The following is an 11,770-nucleotide window of genomic DNA, read 5'->3' as shown; positions in this document are numbered from 1 at the left end:
AAAATCTTTATATTTACAATAAGCTTTAAACAGCACAAGAGCTTGGCACCTCTACCTCATTTTTTTCTGATTATGAGAGTGTGACAGCTACAGGGAATTAAGTTATAGTGATGGGACATGGGATGTACTGAAGGGAAATAAAAGGGTAGGCATGGTGTAATTATATTTTAGTGAAAATGCCTTAGAATCTTAAAATTATTTTAAATATAAAAGAAAAAATGCATAAATTTGCAAGGGAAATGTTCTAAGGACATCAGGAAATAAGGGTGGATTTAATCATATTATATGAATGTAAAAATGTATGTAAATTCTGTGAACTAAAAGTAGGCCATATATTTAAGAGACAGTGGGGGGGGGCTGCTTAGAAGAGTGTGGATAAGGAAGAGGAAGGAATAAATGAACAAAGTGCATCATAACTTTAAAAATAAAAGTAATTATTTTTAAAAAGGAAAAAAAATAGTCTACTGGGAATCAAAAATGCAACTAATTCAATTCTCATGAGTCTACTTCCTGAGAATGCGAAATCCTTGGAGAGTATTGTATTATGTAGCTGAGACTTAAAAACTCAGGAAAAAAACTTCTGAACATAAGAGAAACCATGCAAGTGAGTTGGAATCCTGAATATATATGCAACTTTAAGGATGCTGACCTCTGATTAAAAGTTGAACTGAGGCTTCTGTCCTGGCCATGATCACTGAAGGTTATAGGATGCTGATACCTGTGCTTCCTAATATCAGCACTTGTGATTTTTAAGTGGCAAGTAAAATTTGGTGCTAAGACTTTCAGAAAGGAAGGTAAGTGTCCATCCAAAACTGTAATTAAAGAGCACAACTCTAGAAGAATCACTTGCTGATAAGGGAAATATTCTTCAATATCGGCAGTCATTTAATTATTCACAATTTTTTCTTAATGTTTATATAGAATTTCCAACCACTTTGCAAGGTCCTGAATATTCACTTTGTTACTATGGATTGGGAAATATTTTCTTGATGCCTTTAAGTGAATTGAACAACAAAATATTTTTAGACAACAATGAATGACGCTGATTATACTTTTTAAATAGGTTTTAAAAAAGAAAGGATATTTCACTATTATGATTTCTAGTTTTGTAATATCTTATGTCTGTCAGCTACAAGGACATCATTGTATCATATGGAAGAGGTATTGCTCAACTCGGGTTTAATTAACAGATAAAAATCAATTAGGTTTAACTGGGTAAAAATTTTGAACCTGTGTTTTTTTTTTAATATTTATTTATTTATTTTATGTATAGCATTCTGCCTGCATATGTGACTGCAGGCCAGAAGAGGGCACCAGATCTCATTACAGATGGTTGTGAGCCACCATGTGGTTGCTGGCAATTGAACTCATGACCTCTGGAAGAGCAGTCAGTGCTGAGCCATCTCTCCAGCCCCTTGAACCTGTGTTCTGAGTGACCATAATTCTGGTCATGAAAAACAATTAAAAGACACAATAGAGATCATTAATGACAATGTTCATTGAGCTCCTCTTCTGCTCTGTCATCTAAATTATAGCCTTAATTAAATGGCTCTGTTCAAACTCTGTGAGAAAAGTTAATTGACAGACTCTCCAATATTTTTAATTTGTGGTTATAATTATTAAGGACCAAATTTTGCATTGCATGCAAAAATAATCTTCAAGGTTCTACAATGATTAATAAATATAAAATACTGTTTCAAATAATAAAATAGAAAGTACATATAGAATCATAAATTTTAGTTGGATTGGAAAGTCATTCAAAATTGCATGACACTCAGACTTGATTCTAGTTTTGTAACCTGTTTTTACAACATTATTATGAATGTTTGTTCATCCTCTGTAATTAGTTTTTATTTATTTATATATTTTTAATTTTACATTTTTGGGGTTTTGCCTGAACGTATGTACATGGCTGATCAGAGACTAGAATAGGGCTTGAAATCCCTTGCAACATGATAGTTGGAAACTTTGTCATGCGGTTAAGACACTAGTCACCAAACTAACATCACTAGTTCAAGCCACAGGATTAGTGTGATGTCAAGAAAGAAGCAACTAATCTAATCGCCTGTGACCTCTGTGAGTACTACTGTATGAACACACACAAGGATAATTATGATTTAAAAAGCACATAAACTACAAGTTGTGTCTGTTGAACAAATAGATTATGAGTGACTGAAGGTTATCATGAATACATCTGCCATGTACATTTTCGTACAGATAACGCTACAGAAAATACTAACATTTCTTTCCTGAGTAAAACTTATGGTATAAACTGTTCATTTGTATTATTAATGTGTCTTTAAAATTAGAGTAAATTATAAGTTATTTTCTAAAGTAGGGAAGCAGTTTCACACGGTACACAAGATGCATGTTATGTCTGACTATTCCTTGCCAAAAACTGGCACTGTCACAACTTATTAAATCCATTGTAATAGAAGTGTGTGAAGGATGTCTCTTTTTAATTTCAATGCTGGTTAGTGATAATGAGTATTTGGTCTTATCTATGTACTACTTACTAATCAAATACATGTACATAATTTTGGTAAGCTGTCTTATTTAATTGTTTTAATTTTTTAAAAAAATATATCTTATTACATTTTAGAATATGTGTTTTGATTGTACCTTCAGTTGGTAATTTAATTTTCATTGCAAAAACATCTCAATTTTAACAAATTGTTACGGTTTTGTTTTTGTTTTAGTTTTACTGGTAAATGTGTTTGTGAATTCTCTTTATAAGGAAATAAACTATTCTTAGACACCATGTAATTTGTTTAGAATTTTTCTTCAGGTATTTAAGCCTGAACTTTGGTCCTTTGCCTACACTGTAGATTTTAAAAGTTGTATTAGTAACAAAATTTAGATTTAAAATATTTTATGTTTTAACTTATTTACTTCAGACACACTTAGGAATTTAACTTGGTAAACAAAGTTATTAAAATACTTAATATTTAGTGCAAAGATCGTGACATTCAAGAGTCTGTTTCCTCAGTATACATTTCTTCTTTGTGTATCATGATAATTTATAAATAGTTAAATTTATATTGATAACTTGTTTAAAATTTGGTAGAATACTAGTAAAACACACTCATGAACTACCTGTTTTTCTTGATTTATCAAAACTAGATGTTTTATGTAGAGGTTGACAATTACTTGTTTTATCCAGTTATTAAGACAACCAATAACAACAACACAGCAGCCAAAACCATATTACTGTTAAATGAGTGAGTGTGAGTAAAGAAAAAAAAAACAGGTACTTTGACTTTGTGTCTCACCATTTAACCACAATTGATTCTGATATTCTCAAGACGTAGGCCAGGAGCAATGGATGACCTAATTGTAGATTAATCTGTTTTGCTTTTTGTATCATTGCTGTTACACATTCCGTTTAATTTTAATAGTAATGAATGTCAAACATCATGTCTGGGACATGACACTACTATTTTATTCTGGAACTCACAGTGTATCTGGTTGTCTACTGGGCTTATACAAGACTGGCTCATACAACAGTACTTTCTGTGCAGGAGACCCACTGTCCTACTAAAGCTCTATAAACCTCAGAGTGAGCTAAAGTTTACTGAAAGTATCTGAGAGAGGAACAGATATTGTCTTGAATTGTGAACTCATTGGTGAACTCTCCAAACTCCACTGGATAGTTCAGAAACATGGCCATACATGTGGCTTTGTTTAAACTTTTTTGGATAGTTCAACAGAACAAAAGAAGAACACAAAATTGCAAACCAAATATATCGATGATGTAAGTAGTTTTCAGAATGGAAGGTCAAAATTGAGAGAGCATGGTTTTGCATATATGAAAATGAAAAGGGGTAATTTTAGATAATAAGCAGTGTCTAATAATTTTATGTAAAACATGAATTTGAAAGATTATATGAAATTGAAATGTCTGTGAAGAAAAGCTCTGATCGTAACTAGGGCATTTGGGGACATTTAAGCCATTGCTTTCAGGAAGAGTTTACATTCAGATTGTCAGTCACTTTTACTCATTGACAGTGACTCATATATGTAGATTTCCAAGCCCCCAACAGAGCTTTATTTTTAAATTTTAATTTAAAAATTTGAAAAGTTTTTACAAGAGTATTATGGTTATATCATTTCCACCTGTCTCTGTTCCAAGTTCTTCCCTGCCTGTATTCTCTCTCAAATTCATGACACATGTATGTATGTATTTGTGTTTGTGTGTGTGTACAATATATATATATATATATATATATATATATGTATATGTATATTGCATTCATGTGTACACACAAATATATATATATATATATATATATATATATATATATATATATATATATATATATCCTGTTGAGACCATACAGCATTGCTTATATGCATTTGAGGCTGAACAGTGGGATCTGAGAACATATCTGTAGAAGACTGATTCTCTCTTTCTCATCAGCCATTAATTGCCTGTAACTATTGATCTAGACATAAGGCCTTGTGAGATTTTTCCCATCCAGTTGGCACATCTACTTGTGTTGTCATGGTGCTGCTTTTGTTTAGGCAAACACAAGTTGCTATTTTATAGGTGTAGCTTCCAGCATATCTGTCAAAGCATACTTTCTGGTCCTCTGCTTCTTATAATCTTTGCAACCCTATTAAGTTATATACTCTGAGTGTTAGATTAGATGGCATGATATGTTATAGATGAATCAATCAGGACTTTGAAAGTCAATTATATAGCTTTTGACCAATGGTGACTTTCCTATTTGTCTCAAATTGCTACAAAAGAAGTTTGTTTGATGAGATTGGAGAGTTAACCCTATTTGCAGATGCAAGAATAGGTATTACAAATGTGTTTACAAATTAGTAAGTAAGTAGTAGTAGTTGCTTCTTTAGGTCTATGATTTCATGACACAGGAGTTGTAAGTTACGTTATTACTACCAGGCCCGTTTCTGAGCAGGCCATAAGTCCAATTAGGTAGTAGTTACTTACCACCATGATTTTAGTGCCATTTTACACACTTGAGGGCATCTTGCCACACTTTCAATTATTGTAGGTCATATAGTTTGGAGCTGATTGAAACTATTGATTACTTTTCGGCCTTGACAGATTCCATATTACTTTAGGCTATTATGAGATTTAGTTCTCATAGAAGACAGGAAAGCTTCAAATCAAGACGTTTCTGTGTAGCTACTGAAATCATCAAAGTGCCTATGGGCAGTATTTTTTATGCTGTGCATTAAAATTATTTTTATAAAATAATGTCAATAACGTCAAATTAAGTCAATGTATATGCATGAATAGCACTGGGAGGATGGGGAAGGGAATGCCCACATAGAAGGGGAGGGGAAGGGGTTAAGGGGATGTTGGCCTGGAAACTGGGAAAGGGAATAACAATTGAAATGTAAATAAGAGATACCCAATTTAATAAAGATGGAGAAAAAAAACAATAACAAAGTCATTGTAACATATACATCTTTCTCTTTTCTTTGAACAGAGATTTGAACAGAGGATATGGCAACAGGAAACTATTGCGTATTTCCTGAGTTCATTCTGACTGGGCTCTCAAAAAAATCAGAACTTCAGATGCCTCTCTTTGTCCTCTTCCTAGGAATATACATAGTCACTGTAGTGGGGAATTTGGGCATGATTACACTGATTAGGCTCAGTTCCCTCCTGCACACACCAATGTACTATTTCCTCAGCAGTTTGTCCTTTATTGATCTCTGCCATTCCACAGTCATTACCCCAAAAATGTTGGTGAACTTTGTGGCAGAGAAGAACATTATCTCCTACACTGGATGCATGACTCAGCTCTTTTTCTTTCTCATTTTTGCTATTGCAGAGTGTCATATGTTAGCTGCAATGGCATATGATCGCTATGTTGCCATCTGTAACCCACTGCTTTACAATGCAATCATGTCCTATCAGATTTACATTTCCATGATCTCTGGAGTCTATATTATTGGTGTGGTTTGCGCATCAGCTCACACAGGCTTCATGATAAGAATTCAGTTCTGTAACTTAGATGTGATCAACCACTATTTCTGTGATCTTCTTCCCCTGCTGGAGCTTGCACACTCTAGTACTTATGTTAATGAATTGTTAATTTTATTCTTTGGTACATTTAACATTGTTGTTCCAACCTTGACTATTCTTACTTCTTATATCTTCATTATTGCCACCATCCTACACATTCGTTCTACTGAGGGCAGGTACAAAGCATTCAGTACCTGCAGCTCCCACATCTTGGCTGTTGCTGTCTTCTTTGGGTCTGCTGCATTTATGTACTTACAGCCATCATCAGTCAGCTCTATGGACCAAGGGAAAGTGTCCTCTGTGTTTTATACCATCGTTGTGCCCATGCTGAACCCCTTGATCTACAGTCTGAGGAATAAGGATGTTAGTACTGCCCTGAAGAAAATACTAGAAAGAAAATCATTTGTGTAAACTGAAGTAAGGAGATTTATTTATTAATATAGTCATCAAAGGATACATTATTTGAATTTCTATTTTTCACCTCAATTGATTCGTTAATATTCTAAACATTCAGATACTTTCATTTAATCTCATATCTATAATTATCCATTCTTATTTGATCTACAAAATTGTCATGTATTCATCAGAGTCAAAAGTAATGATAAGGATATCATCAACATATTTACCTTATTCTATCAATCACATCAACCTTATATCACTTTGACTGTATGGTTACTTAAAAAAATACTTTCTTTCTAATTTTCAATGTTAAGGATGTATTTCTAAAAGTTTCTAATCCTATCAATGAGAAAAAACATCAGATTTAGAACTGTAATCCTTATGATTTTTAGTTTGGAAACTACTTGGCAAAGTTCACATTCTGGCCTAATCTTCAATGAATCTTAATTGCCTTCCTTCTTTAGTGTATTACTTTAGATTACTGATTGGAATTTTTAAATCTATTTTAGAGAAAATTGTGTGTTGAGCTCATGTTCGATCCAGTAACCTTATGTTTTATCTATTGATTGTTTAGTTTAGTCTTCCATATTTTAGCCCAATTGATTGCAACTAACACATTCAAACAGAATTTTCTGCTCTTACCATTTCTGCACAGGTTCTAGAATTTATTAAATCCATAATAGTTACCTTATTCCTCCTATAAAATATTTAAGGAAAGATTCTGACACACATACTATTTATATCTAACAAAGTTTTGTTATCATTCCAAGGAATTATGTTTTAAATAAAATTTTATTGAGTACATTTTGTAAATCAGATTTATTTTAATTTTCATTTGTATGCATGTTTAAAAGATATGTGTAATGCTAATGACATCCTGATCAATTTTACATCAGGATTTGAAAATTTCCAGTTGAGTAGACTTTCTCTTGCAAAGCAGTTCAAGCCAGATAATGTGTAACTGATTTCTGATTTCATTAAATTCTGTTCATAAAGAAATCTTTGAAGTAATGCTTAGTTTTTCTTGATTTTTCAAGCTTGTGGAAAGTTAAAGATAACTAGGTTTGATAATTTATGGTTCAACAATTAAAATCTATGCAATAGCGTTGGTTAGAACAAAAATAAGCCCCTTGTTCTACTGAAAATTACTCACATCAAGAATAGAACATAATTCCACTGTGATGACATCAATAAAAATGTGATATATAATCAGTTTTTATATGTATATATATATGTGTGTGTATGTGTGTGTGTGAGAGAGAGAGAGAGAGACAGAGAGTGTGTGTGTAAACTTGATGTTTATTTATATAAATATCACATGATCAGTACTGACTACCAAGGAAAATGTTTAGTTTTTGTTTATTTATATATTTATTCATTCACTCATTATTTTTGGTAGGACTAGTTTAAATCTTTAATTATTCTCTAATTATAATATAATTTTTATTCACAGGATTTTTTGGTCCTCCATATTAAGGTTTGTTCAGAACCTTAGAGTAACAGTATAATGATAACAAAAGTGGCACTATCTCTATGGAACTGTCTCCTGAGGAACCTAAAATTATGATATTTGTCAAATTGAGCACATCATATAGTTGGATTTTAATATTTCCACATATTCTTGATCATTTTTGAACTCTATGAATCTAAGCCTAAGCAAATCTACTGCTAATCTATTGTGCTTGTGTGGAAATAACATATTCAACTCATATATATATATATATATATATATATATATATATATATATATATATATCACTTAATGCATGTTAGTAAAAATAAATAAACATAAAATGTAAAATAACTCAACACATCTTAAATACAGGATATGCGGAACAATTGAAGAAAGCTAGAAAGCTACCACATATTCAGTAAGGTATCACTTGCACACTTTAATTTCTTTCAAATATAATTCATATGATATTTTGAGAATTGGTTAGAATAGATGACACTTAGTCTTAAAAAACATGTTTGATAGTTTGAGAATTTACATTGTTGTAGGTTCTAACCATTTAGTTATGGAATAAGTTAACTGCTTCTATAGCCCCAATGGTGTCTCTGTCCCTTTCATTTTGAACATTCTATTGTAATCCTGGGAATTCTAAAATTAGGCACAAAACATGGCAGTTTTGATTCTTGGGGAATCTACTAATAACATTCATGTGATACTAATAATATTCAAGCACATATATTTATTATGTATTAATGTTAAACTTATTAAAAATATGATACAACTTGTAAGGAAAGGCGTTGTTCCTCTAAAATCTTGGTAACACATTGGGTTGGTGGTGTCAGCCAGAGACTTCTAAGGAATGTACAGATCTCAGAACAACCCATGTCTGCTGGATCAGAATAAAAAATTTAGCTCAGCTCTTCAATAATCCACATGCTTAAAATTTTACTAGGATCTGAAAGTTAGGCAAAACAGGAATCTATTGACAAAATAATTTGGCAGTTGGGGAATTAACCCTGATAATTGCGTATTTTCTCATGATCATATTTTTAGAATAATGAGAGTCCTTAAAGAATATTTATTTCCTGACAAATAGTAGCTAAAGATTGTAAACTCAGCATAGACATTCTAATTGCTCAGGTGACGTGAATTTGAAACCTCAGAGGCACAAAATAAGTGCGGCCTGGAAAAAGATGACTTAAGGTAGACACCGCCATTACAGGTACTGCTGCCGTGGAGAAGTAGGCCTTGTCTTCTCATTACCGACTGTAGAATGCTGGCTGCCCACTTCTCCCAGTGAGAGAATTGGTGCCATTTTAAAGCAGCAAGTAAGACTTGATATTGAGAATTTCAGCGGAAGTAAAGTTAGGTAAGGATGTTTGTCTCACATACACTTGTTGATTAGTCTTAGCGCAGTCACTATCAAATCATTCAGAAGTAAATGAACATTACCATTCGCACTGCTAATTAACCGCTTATGCCTTTAAAAACCTGTAATGTGGCAGGTGTGTATTAATGAGAAGAAAGTCAAGTAAGTTCAAGTTGCCATTTGGTTAGTGGTTTAGTTTATGGCTCAAGTAAATGTGTGGTTCAGAAATTGCAATATCCTGAGTACCTTTCAGGATGAATCTATTAAAATATTATGGAAAATGAACCCATGTCAACCGTAGTTAAGATTTGATGTAAAAGAAAGTACATATTAGCTAGATAATAAAAAGTGCTTAGTGATATTCTTCCAAGAAGAATAACAGCAATTGAAAATGGAGAAAATAGGGTTGGAGATTTCGTTCAGTGGCAGAGCACTTGCCTAGCAAGCACAAGGCCCTGGCTTCGGTCCCCAGCTCCGAAAAAAAGAAAAGAAAAGAAAAATAAAATGGAGAAAATAAAAAGATAGTGATGTAGCTTATGATTTGCAAATAGCATAGCTTGTCCATCCAGAATAAGAGGGTTGTATTAGACAGTCGAGGTTTTAAAAAAGAAATGAAAGGACTATTTGCTCTAGATCTGTGAAAGTGGATTATCATCAGATTTAGGACTCATGAGCAGGAATAAGTAATGTGTTCCATTTTTTAAAATAACAAGCTTACATAATATTTATGTATGGTTAATTCATTATATGTCTCATATCCTTCCAAGCCTCAAAAATCAGAAGCTGTTTTACAGCATGTAAGCTGCATACTAATTATGCTACCTTTAAATGTTTTCCAAGCATCTGTCAGCTTCTCTGTTTTATCTTGCCACTGTCCTTTCCTTAGCAAGAACATCTACAGCTAAAGCAATAGCATGAAATGTAAATAATATCTTTAAATCTGTGCTTACTAAAGTCATAGAAAGCAGAGGAAATGGAGGCATTAGCAAGGGCTTGGGAGAGGGTACAGCTATGGTAAATGATGATCATTACAAGGTACATCATTTCAACCATCAAGCTTCACTCTCACCTCTTGGCTTTTTGCCAGTTCAACAGTTCCTGAGCTGAAAAGGCTGATACATCAGAGACTTTTTAGGTTTCACTGTGTAAAATGTGTTAGCGTAACCTAAAATAATACGGTCTAGCTTGCTATATTCAGAAATTCATATTTTCATGAAAATTCTGTATTTATCTTTGTTTTTTCTTAAGCTATAACCTTCATGATATCATTTAAATGAAAATATATCTTTAGCTTTAAATATGATTACACCTCATCTATATATCTTGTAAAATTATAGCCATTTAAAAACAATCTAGGGATTAATAAATGTGTCCTTATTTAATTCATTTCCACCAATTTTATACATGAAAACAATTATAACTGATTTGATATTTTATTTTACTCTTACTATTTAATCAGTTCAAATTTCTAAACCTCACTTTCTGCATATTGTATAAGGGATGAATACTTGAAATAAAGAAATAAAATGTCAATCACTGCTGAGTATAATTTAAGATAATTTGAAAATTTGGTGAAAAATAATCAATTGCAAGAAATTACAGATTATGTCACTTTTAAATAAGCCAATACATGATTTGATGCTTCTATAAGTGACAAAATACACAAATTATTGAGAACTATGGACTCACTTTTGGGAAACCAAGTAACTACCACAATTACTCTGCTCAGATTGTGTTTGGGAAATGGAATATGAGGCAGTGGCTGTGGAACATCTATTTTTAATTGTATTTTTATATTTTAACATTCATAGTTTTTATTAGTGCTATGATCTCCTGGTTGACTATATGAGGGACCCCTACATAAACTATTGTTTGTACTCAAATGTATGCAACAGTGACTGTCAAAAATATGTTTTTGTAAAGAAAATTCTTTTATCCCCATTATTTTTTCAGTAGTATTTCTAAAGTCTCTGTCACATGGTAGTATGAGATCAATGTTATCTATCATACATCTTCATTAAATAAGGGAAACACTAGTTTTGATATCAATTTTTCATAGTTGAAGCAAGATGAATTCACGGTAGGCAAGCATGCATTTGCTGATCCTACAGGCTGATGCAAAACTAAGGAAGCCTCAAAGAAGGAAACTGCAGAGTGTAGAGGAGAGCACACCACTATGTAAGTGCTCTGCAGCTAACAGTAAGTGGGACGTTTTGCATGTCAGCATCTTTATTCTCTACCCATATTAGGATAAACTGATATTTTATAAATTATAAAATTGGAACATAAGTCGTGGTAAATCATGACTGCGGTTAATCTCTTCCCATACGAATCCTCCATAGTTTCTTGTTTTCCTGGAGATTATTCAAAAGTTAAGGGTTGAATGGCTGTTGTTAGATACATCCCAAGGTATTTGATACTTATGTGTTGCTGTTTTTTACAATGCTGTTTTTAAATTCTTAATTCATTTGTAGCTTAAAAATATATTCTAATAGACGAAATAACAGTGAAGAAGAAAATTACTATTTGCAATACTAGCTAAAAT

General features: G+C 32.4%; 1 protein-coding gene across 1 annotated transcript; it reads left to right on the top strand.

The window, feature by feature from the left end:
• Positions 1-601: 601 nt before the first annotated feature.
• On the top strand, positions 602-6,510 carry Or8g23 (olfactory receptor family 8 subfamily G member 23). The gene is made up of 2 exons (NM_173129.2): positions 602-794; positions 5,463-6,510. The coding sequence occupies exon 2, from the start codon at positions 5,480-5,482 to the stop codon at positions 6,413-6,415; it is 936 nt and encodes a 311-aa protein (NP_775152.2). The 5' UTR covers positions 602-794; positions 5,463-5,479; the 3' UTR covers positions 6,416-6,510.
• The last annotated feature ends 5,260 nt before the right edge of the window (positions 6,511-11,770 follow it).

The sequence above is a fragment of the Rattus norvegicus genome, chromosome 8 (genome assembly GCF_021556685.1).
Source record: "Rattus norvegicus strain SHRSP/BbbUtx chromosome 8, alternate assembly SHRSP_T2T, whole genome shotgun sequence".
In the NCBI taxonomy this organism is placed as follows: domain Eukaryota; kingdom Metazoa; phylum Chordata; class Mammalia; order Rodentia; family Muridae; genus Rattus; species Rattus norvegicus.
This window is presented reverse-complemented; position numbering and strand designations above follow the sequence as displayed.